General features: G+C 34.7%; 2 protein-coding genes across 3 annotated transcripts in view; one reads left to right on the forward strand and one right to left on the reverse strand.

Moving 5' to 3' along the window:
- The window catches only part of LOC140749755 (uncharacterized), a 55,494-nt gene extending 42,067 nt beyond the window's left edge, over positions 1-13,427 (reverse strand). For both annotated transcript variants that reach the window (XM_073082910.1, XM_073082909.1), the window contains exon 1: positions 12,937-13,427. The gene's annotated coding sequence lies outside the window, so the exon portion shown is untranslated. The remainder of the gene's footprint in view (positions 1-12,936) is intronic.
- Positions 13,428-13,735: 308 nt separating this feature from the next.
- On the forward strand, positions 13,736-16,224 carry LOC140749716 (BOS complex subunit TMEM147). Its single transcript, XM_073082859.1, has 4 exons — positions 13,736-13,920; positions 14,031-14,172; positions 14,520-14,642; positions 15,744-16,224. Exons 1-4 carry the CDS (start codon positions 13,844-13,846, stop codon positions 16,089-16,091), a joined length of 690 nt encoding a protein of 229 aa, XP_072938960.1. The 5' UTR covers positions 13,736-13,843; the 3' UTR covers positions 16,092-16,224.
- Positions 16,225-22,468: the final 6,244 nt, after the last annotated feature.

Raw genomic sequence — 22,468 nt, forward strand, 5'->3', positions numbered from 1 at the left:
AAACAAGAGTACCTAGACGTTAATGGCAAAGTCGAGTCGCAAAGACAATGAGTGTTCTATGCTCATCCATCATTTACCGATAATGCGTCCACAACCCTTTCGTTCGTTCCAGCCAAACAACTTAGTTTTCGTGTCTCTGGGCCCATCGATCAATCACTTTCTTTATCACAGTTAGTGTTGATACTAACTACGTTGTAATTTCCAGTACTCGATTGAAATTAAAAGACGATTAACGATTATCTGTACATATTAATAAATTAAAGTCACTGTCCTTATTCAAATGGTTAACATTTTAATCTGACACAATATTTTACATACTAAGAGACGTGGTGATGTAAAAAAACTGGGCTTCGCAAATATTATTGGAGTGTAAAGCATTATAGTACAACATTCCAGTTAGTGCGTACTAGGCAAAATTATTACATGGCAATGTAGATGCCGTCGTGAAAAAACAATAAAAGATTTAACTACGTCACGCCTCGCGAACATTCCGACTATAATAACCGTGGACAATATCTCTTACGATTTATAATGTATCTCTTTTATTACCATAGGGCGGTGGTACTGCGGCTTCAATACTCCATAACGCATTGCATTCGATAGAAGAAAACACGCGCTTCATGAAATTTATTGTTTAAGGTACTTGCAATTTTATGCCCTTTCATTTATCAAAAAATATAAGCTTATTTGCAAACAAAAAAGGCTACCTGACCTACAGTTAGCTAGTCATTAGGACAGCCATATAGGTTTAAAATCAATAAAAGTAGTAAATAGTTTAAAATCTTTAAATAGGTGGGTAGAAAAATAAACATTTTAATTTCGCCAATTATAATTAGACATGTACGATTGTACGCCCCTTAAATATTTTTTGAAATAGAAAACTAAGCGAACTCGATGGCTGGTATTTTATATTTCTCGACCCGTGTAGTACCCCAAATTAGATGACCACAGTGATACACACACATCACAGAAATAATACTAGGAAATAAAATATGATATGGCCACGCGTAATTTCGTAACAGTTCACGTACCAATAATGACAGGAGTCGCATTACAAATGTTTTATGTGCTCTCAGAATGTAGTCGTAATAGTAAAATGATCTTAATATCGCGTAAACCTTTTACTTTTGTGGTGACATATGTGACAATAAGGTACCGGACAGCACGTATACTCTAACATAAATGCCCATTCAAGTTCTAAACTCATATTGTAAGACGATGTGTCACGTGTGAATTAAATCGATGAGTGTGAACATCAATCGCGTGATTAGCTCATAAAATTAACATCGACTAAATTGACATTTCCGGCCATATCAATGTGGGGAGGATATGAATTAGTCCATTTTCAAATGACCACCTGTCGAGGCACAATAGGCAGCATTGTGGCCGCGAGCCGCGGGCCGTGGACACATGTACAAGAGTGTAAAACTCAATTATAGTGGGTGGGTACGTTTTAAATCGTTGACTCGCCCCTCGTACACGAATTGTATGCTTTATGCAATGCAATGTCAAAGCTGTAAATTCAGTATTAATAAAAATAATATCGCTACTTTTTCGTACTGACACTAATAATTACTAGTAGATGCAATAGGAACAATGAATTACCCAATAAGGCAATACATCAAAAGGTTTAATATAAAAGTCATAGATATTATACTTGTAGAAGAGTACTACTAGATACTTCCTGATTAGTCTATTAAGATTTTTTGAACGATTTTTGATTTCGAAATTAATATCAACGTCATCATTATTAATATATGCATGATTGCACGTATGTATTGTAGGTACATATATCACAAAGCTTCATTTAATATTTCAGAGCGAAAAAGAGGAATCAAATTACAGTTGAAGGAAATACCAGAAAATAGGCAAATTGTACTTGAAAAGAAACTGATGTCGAACAACAAGCACCCACTCAACAAACCCTTATTTCCAATTGCTAAAATCGGCGCACACCTCCTCAAATCGTAATCCTCTTAGAAAACATTTCCAATTTAAAAAGAATTCTACCTCATCCCTCGAAGGAGGGTGAGCGTAAAAAATAAAAGGAAAAACTCAGTGATACGCGCTAGACACGAATACTGTAAGGTACGTATAGACAACACGGTTTTTACAGGACCCTCTACTCGATTCTTTACAGGTCGCTTCTTCCGTCGAGAAAGCATCTATTGAAACTCCACTCAGGCCGTGTTAGCTACCTATTTAGTATAAAAAGGGTCGAGAATTTCTCGAGATCCTTTTTTATCTGAAGGTGGGCCCACCCCGCTCACTGTGCCAATCACACCCTCTGCCGCATATCGTACTTGTGAAGGTATGTTACGATCCCATTTAACCAACTATTGAACTAAAATTATATATGTAACCTAATTTTTCACTTTATCTATATTTTTACTATATTCTACAAAAATACCCTATTTTATTGTTTGTGTCAAGGTAAGAGAAAATTGATTGTGTTTTAGTACATTTATTAATGTCTAATAAATAAATTACAAGAATAATATTATATACTTTTAAGTCCCAGATAGTATCCAGAGTTGAAGTCGGTTCAAATATGTAATGGGTAGCTGAATTTGATCTGAGGTCCGAGAGTGCCCCGCAATTGGATCACACGAGCGGTTGCTGGCAAGCGCTGCTCCCCGAAATGCACGTTATTTTAATAAAATCAACTTATCCAAGTAAATTCGATTTCAATAACCCTGAGTAAACTCAAATTTGAATCAATTTCGGTCCCCAACTGCGCATTTATATTTAAGCATTACAGCTTCGAACGAAGCTTCTAATCCTTTTAGTGGTATAATATTTTTGGCCTGCGTTCTCATACGGTAGGTACTTACTATCCTTTTTTTAAACATTAAATGTGTAAAGAAAAACATCGCTGGCATATATTCAACAAAATTACATAGACTTGCTAGAAAATTAACTTAAGCAGGATCTTGTGTCGAAGCACTTCAGTTCCATTCCTCTTGATGGTATCTCAATCCGAATAAGAAATGAAAAATATAGTACAATCCACATAAGACGACGGCGGAGGTGCCTAGGGAACGGTTAACCCACGTTACACGACGCGCCCGACGTCACTCCCAGCGGAGGATTCCGAATTTCCACAAAGAAAATACCAATCAAAATTTGATTTACCGCCACTCGCGGCCATACATCAACCACTCTAATCCGCGAACAGAGAAAGCCTAAAATCTAAGGGGATCGGACGCCGATGTCGAATTGAAAATCCTAGTGGCGCAAGTCGTCTTAAATATTTATGAGTTGGTAAAAAAAATAGCGCCACTCTATGAATAAATATGGAAGTAGATGGAATAATTCAGGATATTTACATATGTATAAACGTAGAATGTAGATAAGCAATAAAAGTTTTACGTAAGGATAAGCAAATAAAATAGGTAAATAACATTGCAATGTGAACAACTGAAATGTTAACAGTCGACTTTGAGAAAGTACCTGGGTAATATTAAAAAAAATACCAACATACGGCTGTGTTAGTAAAATAAAAGATAGCGAAATATTCTTTGAATACTAACTGTAGTTTGCATCATAAATTAAAACAGCACCGTACCACAAACTGTACTTAGTTATGTATACAGTATTATACATATTATACATGCCTACTCAATTGAATACCTACATACTCGGCCATCGCTCGATATTCAGTGGCATATAAAACCGTATTGGACTTTTTGATCAGCCACAAAATATTCAATGCTACATTCGGTGTAACTTATACATAAAAAATGAATCCGTCCCAAGGAATATGATGTTTATGAAACAAGCCTATATCATATTTATAGAATTCTAAATCAGGGACGTAGTTCTTTATCTTTATTTGGTAGAAGCTCGAGCGCTCCACCTGTGTGCACCCCCGTGCGATTTTTTAACTTATTAACAAAAACCCTTAATATTTCGAAGTAAAAATTAGCCCTTGAAACCCCGTGAAAATTCGAGAAATTTTCAACGTATCAGTTAACATATTTAAATGGATAATATAATGACAGTGAAGAAAATATTTTCAATCAATAAGATGAGATATCGAATATATTCGTGGGTTCCAAACCCGACAGAATGGAAATGTAGCAATAAAACAAAATTACGCGGAAGAAACAAAACTAGTATCCCCCGTAGAGACCGGCAATTTTGCATTGAAGATCGATCGGAGAGGGCTCGCGAGGAGGGACCGGTGAGGAATGTCGCATTAGGGAGTTTGCATGGGGTCACCGTAAGCCGTTTCCGATAAGGCCCCCCGGCGCACGCTCGGACTTTCGGCATTTTCAGCTCAATACGCGCTTATCTGCGTGCCACACTCGCCTCCGCCTGCAACGCACGTGAACTGAATAATGCATTCGAAGCGTCCACTAAACTCACCCCAAATTGATATTATACCCGACGACGTGGGAGCGACGTGGGAGCACTGGCTCTATTTAAATTATAGCTTTCAAAACATTTTCTTCTCTCTACAAGGCATCACTTATTCTAAATTGTAGATGGAAATTAAATATAAGGATTTACATACAAAATATAAATTGGTAAATCGGCGTTTCTGTGACATTGAAAGTCCTTTGGATGTTACGGTATGACCCGTAGGTTATCGCCACTGGGCTGCCGTGTGGGGCAAAAAATTTAGGTCATATTCATTTTATCAGGCCGCGCCGGCCGCGCCCGCTACCGACAACGTGTTTGTGTTTGCTCCTACATTAAATTAATTAACTCCGTATTTAAAACGTATTTACGTCCAAAAAACAGTGTAAAACGATATTCGATTAACCAGTGTGATTAATAAATAAACAATACAGTGATAAATAAGTGCAAACTCAAATCTTCATCGTTTTACTAAAATTAAAGCAAAAAATCTCAGCTTGTGTTTGTGTTGCTGTCAGACTGCTTGAACAGAACGCGGAAGCGCCGCGCGTTTGTTCGGCACATATTACCTTTTGGTCGCGAGTTCTAATACGCGCGCCGCTTCGCTTGGGAATAACAACCGGTTTCTTACTTTAAAATGGCCTGCTCTAACGAATGTGCCGCCTGCCTTAAAGAATTAAAGGATGCACCTACATTGCATTGCACGCGTTGTACCGCGAAATATCACCACTACTGTATGAATCTATCCGTAAATGACTATGATAAGATGCCTGATGAATTTAAATACAATTGGATCTGCATACAGTGCCGAAGTAAGGAACGTAAAGGCGGAGATAACTCTAATACGCCAGTTCGCACCTTCCCATCTCCACAACGAGATTACGTAACTCAACGCAATAAAACACGTAGCAACGTTTCCTGTTCGTGCCTATCCGCAAACAATATTCGGGACATAATTCGGGAGGAGCTTCAAAATTCTTTTAAAGATCATATTAACCCTCAGCTATCAGAGCTTCGTGACACTGTGTCAGCAATTCAGACGTCTATGTCATATTACAATGAAGAAATTGAGAAAATCAAGGTGATGCACACAGAACAGAATAATAAACTGGATAGCTTAATCAAGGAAAACGCGTCGTTACGGGCAATGAATGAATCGCTGTCAACAAGATTATCAATAATAGATCAACACTCGCGTTCTTCTAATGTCGAGGTTCAGTGTGTTCCGGAGAACAAACAAGAAAATTTAATTAGCATTGTGCAGCAGTTGGGAAAGACGATTAAATGCCCCATTAACGAAACCAACATTCACTATTGTTCCCGATTAGCTAAATTAGATAATGCGAGTCCTAGACCACGATCCATATTGATAAAATTTAACAGCCCGCGTCTGCGAGATGAATTCCTTGCAGCAAGTAGCAGGTTCAATAAGACGAATCAAGAAAATAAATTAAACAGCAGTCATTTGGGCATCGGCGGAAACAAAAAGAGTGCAGTTTACGTTGTTGAACATCTCACATCTGAAAACAAAGCCCTACACGCTGCTGCTCGCAGGAAGGCGAAGGAGTTAAAATTTAGATTTGTCTGGGTCAGAGATGGAAAAATATATATGCGTAAAAATGAAACTTCGAATTATGTACATGTAAAAAACTTAGATATATTGAATAAGTTATCATAAATACGCTACGGTTGTTAATTTATTACACAAGGGCACGACAAATACTTTGAGCTTTTATTATCAGAATGTGAGAGGCTTAAGAACAAAAACAACAGAGATTTTTAAAAATGTAGCATGTAACTTTTTTGATTTGATAGTCTTAACTGAAACCTGGTTAAATGAGAGTGTTTCAGATAACGAAATATTTGACAATCGGTATGTAGTGTATCGGCGCGATAGGCAAAGCAGTGGGTTCCACACCAACAAAGAAGGAGGTGGCGTGTTAATAGCAGTCTCTAAACACCTCAGGTCATATCGTATGTATGATTGGGAGTCCGACTGCGAAGATCTGTGGATTAAACTTGAGACATGCGATAATCAAAAGAATATTAAACACTTACACATCTGTGGCGTCTATATACCCCCTCCGGTACAAAAACACATATTAGAACACTTCGTTATAAATTCCAATAGAGTCTTAGATAAGCAATGCGGAGACACCATAATACTGGGTGACTTTAACCTGAGCAGTATAAGTTGGAGTAAGTCAAAAAACTACTTACTAACTGCAAAAGTTACAAATAGCCTATTAAATAACATGGTAATTGATTTTATGACATTATTTAACTTATCGCAATACAATTCAAACTTAAATACTAAAGGTAAAATTTTAGATTTAATATTATGTAGCGTTACTATATCCCAGGTAGATGTATGTACATATCCACTCTCTTTAATTGACCCATTGCATCCGCCCTTACAATTTTCTGTTGAATTTACCTGCCTAGATAGCCTTGAATCACGATGTAATGAGAAGTATTTATTTTATAAAGCAGACTACGATAAAATTATCAGCAATTTAAACATAATTCCTTGGTCAGATGTGCTCTCTAAATGTCCTACTGTAGATGATATGGTCGCCGCTTTTTACTATCAACTAAAAATAATTATTGCAAAGCATGTTCCAAAATCAAAACCACATAAAAGTAACTCATACCCCTTATGGTTTTCGGCTGCATTAATAAAAATACTTAAAGAAAAGTACAAATACAAAAATAAATACCGCAAATATCGTAACCCTAGGGATTTATTATCTTTTGAATTATTAAGAGAGAGAGCTTCTGTATTATACAATACAAACTATAAAAGGTACTTGGATAGGTTGGAAGCTTCTTTGACATCCAACCCGAAATTAATATGGACATTTTTAAAGCAGAAAAGAGGCGGCAAGAGTACTTACCCGTCACTTATATCTTATGGTGATAACGTGGCATCTACTGGATCAGGCATTTGTAATTTATTTGTAGAGCAATTTTCTTCGGTATACAACACGAGCACTACCCTACCATCTAATATACACTATAATATGTCTGTTACCACAAATATTATGTCGTCTATGACTATTACAAAGGCTGAAGTTTCTAGAGCATTAAAGAGACTTGATAGTGGGAAAGGGGCAGGGCCGGATGGAATACCGTCAATATTTGTAGTTAAATGTGCGAAACCTTTAGCTTTGCCTTTGTCTATAATTATTGATAGATCACTAAGTTCAGGCATATTTCCTACCGCATGGAAGGAGGCCCTAATTATCCCTTTATTCAAGGGTGGTGACTCGAGCTCTGTAACAAATTACAGGCCCATATCAATATTGAATGTTTTTGCTAAAATTTTTGAAAGTTTGGTATGTCCTGCACTATCCTGGCATTTTAAGCAATTCATTATACCAGAGCAATATGGGTTTGTTAAGGCTCGTTCAACTGTTACAAATTTAACGTCCTTTGTCGGAGATCTTGCTGAGTCGATGGATAAGGGTCATTCAATTGATGCTATATACACTGACTTCAGTAAGGCCTTCGACAAGGTAAGTCATCATATTTTACTTAGAAAACTGCATAATTTGGGTATAGACGGCGTTTTTCTCAGTTGGTTTAAATCCTACCTAACAGACAGAAAATCTTTTGTGGTGGTAAGCGGGTATAAGTCTGCTTCGTTTCCTGCTCTCTCTGGAATTCCTCAGGGCTCCCACCTTGGACCTGTGCTATTTAATTACTTTATTAATGACATAGGCGATTGCTTCCGTAACTCTAAATTCTGTATGTTTGCAGACGATCTAAAATTCTATAGGGAAGTTAATACGTGTAAAGAGAGTAGATTTTTGCAAAATGATCTAGATAATTTAGTCTCATGGTGCACATCTAATGGCATGACTCTGAACATTGGCAAATGTAATGTAATTCATTTTTCTAGGAAGAGTAGGTCAATCCAATATTCATACAAAGTTAATGACACGTTGATGAAAGAGGTGGATCATATTCGAGATTTAGGAGTAATACTGGACTCTAAACTACGTTTTAACCAACATATTGATGTTATAGTGAAAAAAAGCTTTAAAACCTTAGGATTCATTTTACGTACTTGTAAAGATTTTAAAAAACCCGGTACCTCTATTGCTATTTTTAAGGCACTTGTACGCAGTCAACTGGAGTACTGTAGTGTTGTGTGGAACCCGTACTTTGCAATATATGATAAGAGAATAGAAAACGTTCAGAAACGATTTCTATTTCACTTATCATATCGCTGTAAACTAGCTAAATCCTTGTCAAACTATAACGATCGCTTAAGATACTTTAACATGATATCACTGAGCAACCGTAGAAAAGTATTGGACCTCATATTTTTATTCAAACTGGTTAATGGTTTTATTGATGACGTCAATCTTGTTTCTCGAATAAATATAAATGTACCGAGGAGAATACCAAGGTCATTAAATTATAAGCCATTTGTTGAAAAAAAGACTCGGACAAAGCTGGGACACTGCTGTACCTTAAATAGGATCTTTAGAAACTATAATTTTATTCATAATAAAAGCATTGATACTATTTTATTAAGTAAGACCCTCGACATTCATTCTGATAATAAAACACGGCCTCAAATAGAAATAGACATCTTCTCTAGCAACTTGGCAAATTTCAAAAATAATTTATTAAAGATTTTTAATTATTAATTATATTTGTGCAATTTTATGTAATCTAATCTTGTCATTTTTTTATTATTATAAAATTGTATATAAATTTAAATTAACTTTCAGTAAATATTAATATTATTTAATCAAAATCGGAATTTATTTTAATGTTTATATAGCAACTAGAACTTTATATTATAATTATTTTATCGTCAGTGTATGCACATCATGTTTCTTTTCACTGGTAATCAATTCTAATGCACGATACTTTTATATTATTTTACATTTCATTTAAATTTATCGTTAATCACTTTTAATTTTAATTTTTTTTATTCTTCATTGTTATAACATTATATTCTTATTGTAATTAATTTATTGAATGAATTTTAATTATTTATGCTCTGTATTTACACTTAAATTGTTGTTAAGTCTTAATACATGAATGTTAATGTTGGTATTAATGCATGCCGTTTGTGCCTATAATTGAGGTGACACTTAGTTTGTAACTTATTTAGTCAAGCCTGTGTATTGGAGGAGATGGTGTACACTTTGTTGGTGCAACTAATAAAAATAAAATAAATAAAAAATAAATAAATAAATAAAATTATTTTTCCATAACTTCGATATAATGACAAGAATTTTAAACGCGGAGGAAGGAACTCGTATTGAATGAATGATATAAATACAAATACCTGCCTAGGTATAAGATCAACATTTCTCTTGAAATAACTTTCAATAAGTTTATTTCAAGGAAATATTTTTCTTAAACATATAATTAAACGTTAGTTTAAGTACACAACTTAAACTAACGTTTAATTATATGTTTATCTATCAAAATATGCACCACCTACTTTTCTATAAATAATTGTAACTTTTCTATAAAAAAATAGTTGTCTTAAAATCAGTGAGCCTATTGGTTGCTTATAGGTAGGTACGTAAAGTAGGTAAACAACCTATAGCCTTAATTATTAAACTAGTACAGGCTTAATCTTTATATATATATATTTCTTATGTGCGTGTGTATGTCACTGAACTCCTCCTAAACGACTGGACTGATTTTGATGAAATTTGTTGTGTGTATTCAAGGGGTCTTGAGAATGGTTTAGATTCAAATTTAGTCCGTGGGAAAAGGTGTTTTCAATTAATTTTTAATTCGTAAGTAGTTGTTGATTTTGGAATGTTTCACATTGGATTCGACAGACTTCGCTACCATCGCAGTTTCAAATATTCTATCTATTTTTCAAACCTGTAAGTGATAAGGGTTGTTCACCCTTAACATGTTTTTTTATTTATATGGCAACACAACGTTTGCCGGGTCAGCTAGTTAAACGATATATTTGCGCAATCTTCATTTAAGCGTAAATAAGTACGCCAAAACCTGACAATCTATAGTAACTTATTGTGACCGTTAGAATGGCCGGTCACTACCCATATTTTACATCGATATAATTACTAAAAGTTGCTACCTAGTTGCTACTAGTTGCTATTAGTTGCTACCAATTGCTACCTTCGATTAAAAAAATTAACTATGTATATAAAAAAATGATGTATAAGCATAGTATATTTAATTTCGGATTTGCTCCTTTAATTATACAGCCGTTTAGACCTCCTACCTATATTAAATCCGTAATATTTTTTTATCCTTAAAAGCTATGAAGTCCAATACGATGCATATTAAGGTAGCAATTTGGTAGCAATTATTAATTAAAAAAAACTCTATTCATTTGCGCAGTTTCTTCTCACTGGATAAGTGAGAAGAAAACTGATGTCAGAATGGCCGGTCACCTTAAAAAGTAGTTTTTTTTTTATAGAAGGTAGCAATTACTAGCAACTAGTAGCAACTAGGTAGCAACTTTTATTAATTATTTCGATGTAAAATATAGGTAGTGACCGGCCATTCTGACGGTCACTAACTTATTCTATCGTATTAAAAAATCTGTCACATCGCTTTTCGGCTGAGTACTTAAATTTCCTAATCTTATTCAGATAAAGAGTGCACCTGATCCGTCCTCCTCAATCGATTAAGAATCCTCACGCCACGGCGAGATTGAGATCTCTAAGGGTCACTCCGTCTCCACATGATAAATAACAGTTTCCCCACTTTTTACACGCCGAGGGTGTCACGCAAAAAAATGAATAAGGAAATTTACCTAATGGCCGCGATTCTTTATTTTCTATGTCCATTGTCAGAGGACAATGCTATAATGGAGGGATGACGTGAGTGGACTATACCCAAGTCTAAAGGAAGGGCTTTTTATTCTGCTCCATCTTTTATACCGAAATTATACTTGGGTATGTAGATAAATACGCTACACAAGAACAGTTAATATATTATACTTAAATGTTTGGTAGAATGTATTTTTGTATCTTTTTAGGTTTCCGTACCCAAGGGTAAAAACGGAACCCTATTACTAAGACTTTGCTATATGTCCGTCTGTCCGTCTGTCACAGGGCTATATCTCCGAAACCGTAATAGATAGACATGCAACAGACACATGCAATTTTTACAGAAGATGCATAACGGTGGCTGCTATAACAACAAATACTAAAAATGAAATAAAGTTGAATATTAAAGGGGGTCTTCATACAACAAACCGGTATTTTTCGGCATTTTTCGATTTAACTGTTAAACCGTACTAGGAAGACGGTTGAAACTTTACAATCCGTTTAACTATAACTGGTATTATAATAAATACAAATAAGAACCATAAAACATATTTTAATGCAGTTATTTTAATTTTATTACGTTGATTACGTATAATCGTCGTCCCATCGTCACCCCAACGCCATCTATTTTTGTGTTATATAACTAAGTATTGTTGAAAATTTACATATCATTATCATCACCCCAACGCCACCTATTGTTGTTTCATATAACTAAGTATTGTTGAAAATTTAAAAAAATAAAATGAGTAACATTAATGAACATTTGGTGGTACGAAGGCCTCCATGTGCGAGTTCGACTCGTACTTGGCGAATTTTTAGTGATTACAAAGTATAAAAATTATTCGAATTTCAAATTAATTCATAAAATCAAGTAAATTATAAAATAATGCATGAGTCAATGCCTATATATTTTATGATATTAAATAAGATATAACATTTTACAATAGCTATATATTTTTTGTTTATATTTTTTGCAGAACCAATTTAGCTCAAATTATTATGAATGCTAAGATTTAACAAGAGAACTTATAAAAATACAGATCAAATCGATTATAATACTTAAATGCTTTCAATGAATCAATGAAATGCAATTAATGAAAGAATTAACTTTCATTGATTGCATAAAATACCTGCTAATAAAATTTAATAAATTAGTAAGTAAATATTAATTTCATTCCTGTCAGAAGAGTATGAGAAAATACTTTTATTTATACTAAAGTTTAATTTAAGAATCTATTGCTTGCTCAACACATTGAAATCACAACATCTTATAACATGCAGTGTTATAAATTTCAAGAAATAAACAATGTTGGCAATTTCAGAATTTTGCTCATTTAAGAGCAATAACATGGCAAAATTTACATTTATTTTATAAACTTGGAATTGGATTTAATTTAAATTATAGATATATTTCATATTTAAAACCCAACACAAAAAAATTAACTCACCCATTTTTACATCCAAAAGAGATTTCTATTTTAATAAGAACACCGTGAATAATTAACAATAATTAACATTCAGATGATTATTTTTTATGAATGAATTATGTATCTTTGTTATAAAAATATGTTATAGGAGAATATTATTAATAATTTAAACACACCTTTATACAATGAAATCTAAAAGGGTACTGAAGAAAGGCCAAACGGAGCACCCACTGATCGGTGCCCGAGCTTTCCTCCGGACAAGTAAAATCCAAACTTGCAAAATCCAGCTCTGTCATTGGATAAAAAACCCCATACCCCTTTGCGCGTGTGCTAAAAAACTAAAGGGTTAAAATACTTACCCCTTTATATCAGCACCCCTCATTTTTCATCTCTTTCTAGCAAAGTACCCCTAAAATTTATGGATTTAGTTTTCATAGAACATATGTATTGAATTTAGGTTAGGGTTATTTTTTACTATTTTCCTAAATAAGTTCATTAACTATTTACTTATCTAGAAACTATGAATATACTTCTGTCTTAAATAAAAATCTTTATGCATTTTCGTCTCAGTGCACTTTTTAAACGGTGGTCCTGTTGTAATTATTAACAAAGGTGATAAGAACGACTAGTGGAATTAATACGAAATGAACAAGAAATATTACATGAAATTAACTAAAAATCACATTTCCCCATTCTTCCCGCGTTATGATTTTACGTTCCATTTTGGTCATTTTTCTCTCCTGTCACTACCTGAGCTCAAATACCTTGCTAGAAAAAGTATAGTTGTGGAACTATAAAAGACCATAACTTGTATAAAACCAAATAAATATAAAGTTGGCGTATGTAAATACTACATACTTCAACATACTTGATTAAAATTGGCAATATTTTTAATTTAATTCAACTGAAGTTTAAATGAATCGTAATAATACGTTTCTTTATACGTAAAAAAATAATAAAATAAGGACAAGATTAAAACTAACCAGATACCAATATTAAATAGGAGGTTACACTTAGAAATAGTATCTTAATTTTACTCTTATGTATAAATCACTTATTTCAAAAATATATAATTATGCATACATGACAGCACTGCGTAAACTGCAAGATGGCGCAGCGCAGACAAGGACTGACTGTCACCGCCCGGCGGTGATAGTGTCACGAGTTGTCAATTGTCAAACTAAGAAATTAGTAAGATTGATGACCTAAATGTTATAGTAAATCCATGGAATTTAATTAAGATAATCGTAGAATAACAATTTAAAAATGACTCTATATCATTTTGGAAATTGTTTTGCGCTTGTTTACGCTCCGTATCATATGGCGTATAAATTTTCTGGAATGTAAGGATAAAAAACAATCTTATAGGTTATCTACTTTGAGGAAACCTACGTCAGTAGGATAATATATCTATGGAGGAAACAATAACTTAGTTATAATTAATTTGTTTCAGATCAGAATACGCTACATTCTCAAAATGCGTGTATGCTGGTGGCCTGTACATATTCACTCAACTCTGCAAAATGCTGCTTCTAGCCACTTTCTTTCCCGATTCAGATAGCAACCAAGTAGTAGGCGAATATGATGCCTTTTTCGTAAGTCGTACTTTCAGTCTTGCAGTTAGGCGTAGATCCATTTTTTTTTTTTTATTTAATTTTATTCCTTCGTTAAAATGAACACGCTAGTTAACGAAGATCAAATTAATTCACTACAATGTTTATTTGTACTATATATTATTTATTATACTATACTTTACCTAAACCTTGATAATTTGTAACAGTGTGTGTATTAAGTTACAATTCTGTTTATAATACTTTAAATTGGAAACTCAATTAACTGGACCAATTTTTGTCATAAGGCATTGGTATAATCGAAATTCCAGGTAGTGAATGTGTGGAGAATATCTAATAAATGTTTTAATACTTATATTTCTTCATTCCAGGAAATTCTGAAAGCTACAGTAGACTTTGCTGATCTCCTTGGGCTGTACTTTGCACTCAACTCAATCCCCGGCAAGGGACATGCCAAGATTCTCACAGCTGCTATTGGTTGGGCCAGTGCTGAGGTAAACAATTTTTTTAATTATATAAACTAATAAATGAGGATGCAGTCCACCTGATGGTAAGTGTTTACTGCCACCCATGAATTAATGTCATCCAGCTCAGGTAATAAAACAATCGGAGATTGTCCAGGGATGCACTGCTACCCTGATGACTGAATCGAACCACCATAGATAATTCTCTTACCACACCCTTTCAACTGGGATACACCAATGCTGATTACTTTATTATTAGAGCAGTAAAAGGTGTGGCATTGGTGTCTTCAGAGTTAACCCACAAAGGGTTGTACCTTCAGTTACATATTTTCAATTGCTTGAAACATACAAATGCTCGAGATATTTATCCTTCTATCCTAGTCTGGTAAATACTAACAATAATATCTCAAACACTACACAAATATTAGTTGTTTTGCACCAGAATTAAGGTAAAATTATACTTTGACCATAAAGTAGTATAGTAAATTAGTATTCTAGGCTTTATCAGGCTTTCTACTGTGAGATAATTTCATTAAGGCTAATAAGGCTTATAAAACTGTAGAGATATTTTGGGGGTATGATTGTAACCAACTCGACAATTAACACCAATTTTTTTGTGAAATTAAAATTTTAAAAACACTATACCATGCTATGCCTGTAATTGCCACAAAATTATCTGGAATGTAAGGAAATTAATTAAAATCACTAGCTATATTCTAACTAACTTTTAAAACAATATTTAAAATACTTTAAAACAATATTTAAAATACTTTGAAGGTGGTAGAACCTTTTATGGTTGGACTCCGGCGGCACCACCGCCACACCTATTTCTACCTAATAACAGCAGTGTTAGGCGCTGCTGTGTTCCGGTTTGAAGGGTGTGGTAAGGGAGACATACTTTTCCGAGGCGTTCCAGCTTAGTCCTCAGGGGTAGCGGCGCATCTGTGGCCGACCTTAGGTAGGAATATCTAATCCTATCTGGGGTTGATTACAGATGTCCATGGGCGGCAGTAGCCACTTACCATCAGGTTGACTGCATGCTCGTCTGCTACCCTTATATTATAAAAAAAAAAAAAAAAAAAAAAAAAACTTTATGCAAAATATAACATCTGATTCCCAACCCTCTTACAGGTTCTTGTAACACGCAGTGTACCTCTGTGGGTGGGGGCACGAGGCTCAGAGTTCGATTGGCGTTACATTCGCTCTTGTGCCGAGTCTAATGTCGCCCTCCTACAACATGCCTCCACAGCCGCTCTGGTCTGGTTGTGGACGAGAAGTGATCTGCCACGCAAACATTCTCCAGCAGTTTTGACTCTCCTGGCTCTAACTCCATATAGGTCATTGATAGAAGAAGCTATTGCATCTATACTCTCCCTTAGTGCATGGGCCTTATTAGCTTTAAGAGCGATCCATGCCACCGCCCTTGGCCTCACATCTTTGGCCATCTATGCTGTATTAGCTCAACAAATTGGAATGTAAATGTAATTCCAGTTCTTACAAAGGTGTATGGATGTGAGTTTTTAAATGTTTTATTATTTTGTGGGGTGCCACTGAACAATTTTAGTAATTAAGTCCTAATTTATATAATTAAAATGATTAGCTATATAATAAATTTGTTTTATTAGCAATTAAGAAAATCATAGTAATTCAGGCTCAAATCTTTCAATTAGTTTACTTATGTATAAATCGCTGGTGTATGTTGCGATATTAATGTCAGACAAAATGGCCGACATTCGACGACCATGTTTATAGTTTCTGACATAAATTAATACTTAAAATAAATAAATAAAATAAAATAAAAATAGTTTATTGCTTTCAAATGGTGTCTACAAAACAAGTGGCAAGGGCCCCTGTACTGGGTTGAAAAACCTGTGTTACTGGGTACCCCGCTCTTCCAAACAAGGCGATATAAACAATTTGAAATTTAATCTTAGTCGACAAAAAAATGAAAGGTTACAATGGAGTTAAGGTATATTATAAAAGCGTGTGAGAGGGTATGTGTACGTGAAGGTGTGCGTGTGTGTGTGTGTGTTGTGGGTGCGTGTGTGTGGGTGCGTGTGTGTGTGTGTGTGTGTGTGTGTAGGGGTGTGTGTGTGTGTGTATGTGTGAGAGTGTGCGAACGTGTGAGTGGGTGTGTGTACGTGTACGTGCATGCGCGAGAGTAAGTAACTAAGAGATAAGAATTTCTGTTTCCTCATAATTAAGGGATAGAAGAGTTTTTGTTAGAGTATTTTTAAGTTCGACACAAGTAAGGGGATAAATATTTAGTCTGCGATTTAGTTTATTATATATGCGCCGCGATTTACTTGCAAATTGATTATTTTTAAATTTAGTTTTATTGTGTATAATGTTAAGGCCAGGTGGATTTCTGCGTCTTAGTGTCGGAGGAGCAGTATACGGTAAGGTTTTGTGGATTTTGATAATGCTTTTTAAAATATAAAGTTGGCGAGTTGTTAAAATTTTGTAAAATGTGTGTAGTTCATGCGTTGAAAATCTAATAGGTTTAAAGAACATTACCTTCAGTAGCGCTCTCTGAGCCCTTTCGAGGGTTATTAAATGAGATTTGGCCGCGCCACCCCACACAGTAATACAGTAACTTAGCACGGATTGGGCAAGTGCTTTGTACGTGGAAATAAGGATGTTGTTATCAGCGACGCATCTAAGTCTTCTAAAAATCCATATGACTTTTCTAATCTTGTCAACAGTGTACTCAATTTGTTTGTTCCAAGTTAATATTTTACATTACAAATAAAATAGTTACATTGTAATTAATTGAACATTAACTATTATATTCATAAATTAACAATGAATCTCCTATCGGGGCACCAGAAATCGAACTTGTAATGAAAAAAAATTTTTAACAAAAAATACAACCGACTTCTATGTCACTACAAAGTAAAAAATAATTCAAATAAATGTTGGTTTAGTACATATTTCTGAAGTCGGCGCTCATATTAGATACGCTGTTGACATCGTTATCCAACGAAATATATTGATACGCTCATATTAGATACGCTGTTGACATCGTTATCCAACGAAATATATTGAGCGCCGACTTCAGAAATATGTACTAAACCAACATTTATTTGAATTATTTTTTACTTTGTAGTGACATAGAAGTCGGTTGTATTTTTTGTTAAAAAAATTTTTTCACCCTTTTTAGTGATGACATAATAACATTTATATTAATACAATATAAAATTGTATAAACGAGATCACGAATTAAGGTAAGGTCTGAATTTACATTGATTGGAACCGCCCGCTCGCAGGGCGCTGCCGCGCCCTGCTCGCTTAGTTTTATATTGTCTTATATGTTCCAACCTAACCTAACTAAATAGTCAATGATGAACTGGCTTTGCAATTTCATTAGAACCTACAGCAAATATCTTCAAACACAACTCAATTATTCCCATTGGTTGAGGAGTTACATATTTTGTCTCCGAGCCACATTATCAGATCCTCAAATAGTCAATGATAAACTGGCCTCGCAATTTCATTAGAACCTACACCAAATATCTTCAAACACAAGTCAATTATTCCCATCGGTTGAGGAGTTACATATTTTGACTCCGAGCCACATTATCAGACCCTTAAATAGTCAAAGATAAACTGGTTTTTCAATTTCATTAGAACCTACACCAAATATCTTCAAACACAACTCAATTATTCCCATCGGTTGAGGAGTTACATATTTTGTCTCCGAGCCACATTAGCAGACCCTTAAATAGTCAATGATGAACTGGCTTTGTAATTTCATTAGAACCTACACCAAATATCTTCAAACACAACTCAATTATTCCCATCGGTTGAGGAGTTACATATTTTGACTCCGAGCCACATTATCAGACCCTTAAATAGTCAATGATGAACTGGCTTTGTAATTTCATTAGAACGTACATCAAATATCTTCAAACACAACTCCATTATTCCCATCGGTTGAGGAGTTACATATTTTGACTCCGAGCCACATTATCAGACCCTTAAATAGTCAAAGATAAACTGGTTTTTCAATTTCATTAGAACCTACACCAAATATCTTCAAACAAAACTCAATTATACCCATCAGTTGAGGAGTTACATATTTTGCCTCCAGAACCCACTCTGATCCTCATCATATTTAAATGGGACCAACTTGTAGCAATTGTCCACACACGAAATTAAAGGCATTAAAATAGGTTCATAAACGGCGAAGTTATGGCTGTTATATTTACATGGGTGGAGGAGTTCCCCTCTTTTTCTCCAGAACCAATCGATGGATCCTAACCATATTTAAATGGGACCAACTCGCAGCTCGTCTCTACACAATAAAAAAAGAATTATTAAAATCGGTCCACTAACGGCGGAGTAATTGCTGTACATACATAAAAAAAAAAAAAAAAAAAAAAAAAAAGATACCGGCCGAATTGATAACCTCCTCCTTTTTGAAGTCGGTTAATAAAATATATTTGTATATTTATGATAGTAATATACATATTACGTAAGTACAGCCTACATAATGATTGAAACGGCCTTTTAATGGAAAGGTCCGATTGGAAAATAATAAGTGTCGATTTTGAATAATTGTATTCATAAAATAGTTAATTAGAGCCGGTCCACACGGTGCGTTGCGTCGACGTAGCGCTGTCGCTGCGTCGTTTTACATACTAATAATTATACTTTATAGTCTACACGATGCGCTACGTCGACGCAGCGCATACGCGGCTTAACTGCAGCGCCCGAGACGAAGCGGTCGGGGGAGTACTTACGTCGCCGGAGCGGCAGCGTTCAGTTGTTTATGCTTATTTTGATTTTGCTTATTTTTACGTATTTTGACGTTGACGTAGTAATAGCAGCAATGCCAGAAGTCTTTTCCGATCCATGCTTTCTATAGAATGACTACGACAATTACTTAAAATGCTCGCCGCAACGGTGCGTCGCCGTTTCGATGACGGAGCGTTACGACTACGTCGTATGAAGGTGGTAGAACCCTTTGTGGTTGGACTCCGGCGTCACCACCGCCACACCTATTTCTACCTAATAACAGCAGTGTTAGGCGCTGCTGTGTTCCGGTTTGAAGGGTGTGGTAAGGGAGACAGACTTTTCCGAGGCGTTCCAGCTTAGTCCTCAGGGGTAGCGGCGCATCTGTGGTGACCTCAGGTAGGAATATCTAATCTTATCTGGGGTTGATTACAGATGTCCATGGGCGGCAGTAGCCACTTACCATCAGGTGGACTGCATGCTCGTCTGCTACTATTATAATTAAAAAAAAAAAAAAACACGATATGCGTGGATACGCATGCGGCTATGCGTCAAAACCTTTGCGTTGAGACGACGCAACGCAACTAGAGATGTGCCGAGTTAGGTCAACTCGAGTCAGTACTCGAGTACTTACATAAACTCGCATACTCGAGTACCAATAGTGATACTCGAGTACCAGTGATACTCGAATACTGACGATACTCGTACACTACAACTACTACTCGTACAAGTAAAAACTTGTTTAATTTTTTTTTTTTTGCTCTGTCGTGCTATTGGACTGTATGTTGCAAAGTACTCGAGTACTTTGTGAATACTTTGGACTCGAGGACTGACTCGATTCTTTTTTATATGAGTACTAAAGTACTCGAATACCAAAAATGGCCGACTCGGCACATCATTAAACGCAACGCAACGCGCCGTGTGGACTGGCTCTTACGTAGCCATTTACGTAAGGACACTATGTTCTCTAAAATACACGGATTGATCACTCCTAACTAAGAGAGGAAACCAGTTTCTTGGAATTGAAATTGTTGCGTAAATAAAATGGTGCCACGTCTGCGTTCTAAAATGTCCCTAAAATGCATAGATTAGTAAAGATACTTCGTCGCCTTGAAATTGAATGAAGCCACAAACGGCTTATTTGTAAGTTCTTTTTTTGAAATCTTGACAAATAAAAATATTTTTAGAGAAAATTTACGAATAAATAACTTATACTGCGTAAATTTTATAGTAAATAAATAATTATTTAAATATTTTAGGGACATTTTAGCACGGAGACGTGGCAAAACTTTTTACGCAACTATTTAAATTGTCAAAACTGGTTTCGTTAGAACGTTATTATTCTTGTTAGAAAACGTAATTGGGTACTTGACAGTTATAACAATAAAATATGAAATATGTTGGATATGATAGCTTATAAGTAAACATAAATTATGCAGTATTTCGTTTATTTTTAATACGTTCTAAGTATTTTAATTTTTAAAAAGAAATTTTCGATTTTTTATCTGTGGATTTTAAATCCCAAAACGGCGACAGTGCTGCCTCAAATGTCATGTGACGTCACTACATCGAAACCAAACAAGACAAATAATAATTAAATCGTTTGCTGTTAGAGTTGGTTGAATTTATGTTGTGAACCGAAATGAAGCCATACTATATTAAAGCTGATAGCGTGAACCTGCTTAAGGAAGATCCATATATGCAGTGCAATAAATCGAAATGGATACAAAAACTTCCGTGAGATAACCTATGGAAATATCAAATAAACAACGTAAGTAAAACATTCTTTATATTTACATTTAATCATATCGGACAATTAAAACATTTCTTAACTGACTTCAGACAGAAGAAAGGTTGTCTTCAAGTAATTATTAAGATTTTTTTAAATATACTTATATTCTTATGTCAACTATTTTAAGGTTATTAATTGGTTATATATATATTTACAGATCTTCCCGACAATCGTATGGTGACGACGTTATAGAGTATGTGCAGTTTAAGAGGAAGGCAAGTTTGTGTTTCATGAAAAGTAAAAGTTGTCCTGAACACAAGGTACATCAATGAAAATGAAAATGTGATGACTGTCCTGCCTAGAAGAAGTGAGGAGCCAAAAGTTTCGAAAGTGGGCACCAGTCTAAAATACATAAAGTAAAGTACACGGGAAATAGTACTTCTTTACTTGCGTAACCTACCCAACAAGATGAAGGAAAAAAAGTGACCATACAGTTCCTATTATTGCATTACAATTTAATTCTGAAAATGACAGTGATAAAAATATATATCCATTTGTTACGGAAAATATTTTAGTAATGAAGAAAAGCAGACACGCAAGCAGCACAAAAATTTAGCTTAGGTGATCTGTAGTAATTATTGTAACTGTAACATATGATAAATATATACAAAAGTTCTACTGTGTGAACTCACTAATAGAACCATATAAACCAAATAAACAAATAAAAAAACAAAAAATAAACAAAAAATACATGATTTGCTAATATTAATATTTTATTAAGAAAGTCGGTTCTTTGTTTGTTAGGTTTATATGGGTCTATTATTGAGTACACACCGTAGAACTATTGTATATATTTATCATTATATGTTTTATTTACAATAATTGTTATTTTCTTGTATATTGAAGCTCTTGCTGAGCTGAATTTTTGTGCTGCTTGAGTGTGTACTTTTTTCATTTCTAAAATTATTTTCTGTAACAACTATAAATAGATATATATTTTTTATCACTGTCATCTTCAGAAATCTGTAGTGCAATAACAGCAACTGTATGGTCATTTTCCTTCCTTCATCTTGTTGGGTAGGTTACTCAAGTAGAGAACTACTATTTCCCATTTCCTTTACTTTACAGAGTGCTGACCACTTTCGAAACTTTTGGTTCCTCACTTTCTATGACTCCACATTAAAAATGCTACTGCATGTTTGCTGCATCCCTGGGAGGCAGGGCAGTCATCACATTTAACAATACTTTCCTTTTCATATACAGGCATGGATACTGAGCATGACTTTTGATGTACCTTGTATTCAGGACAACTTTTACTTTTCATGAAACACAAACTTGCCTGCCTCTTAAACTGCACATACCCTATAGCGTCGTCACTATACGACTG

Source organism: Epargyreus clarus, unplaced genomic scaffold (assembly GCF_041222505.1).
Source record: "Epargyreus clarus isolate Ecla_fem2 unplaced genomic scaffold, WU_Ecla_fem_2.2 ptg000018l, whole genome shotgun sequence".
NCBI lineage: Eukaryota > Metazoa > Arthropoda > Insecta > Lepidoptera > Hesperiidae > Epargyreus > Epargyreus clarus.

Coding starts and splice junctions, on each gene's coding strand:
- LOC140749716 (XM_073082859.1), top strand. CDS start 13,844: ATGACTCTATATCATTTTGGAAATTGTTTTGCGCTTGTTTACGCTCCG. Junction 14,173..14,519: donor GCGAATATGATGCCTTTTTC/GTAAGTCGTACT, acceptor TCTTCATTCCAG/GAAATTCTGAAAGCTACAGT. Junction 14,643..15,743: donor TTGGTTGGGCCAGTGCTGAG/GTAAACAATTTT, acceptor ACCCTCTTACAG/GTTCTTGTAACACGCAGTGT.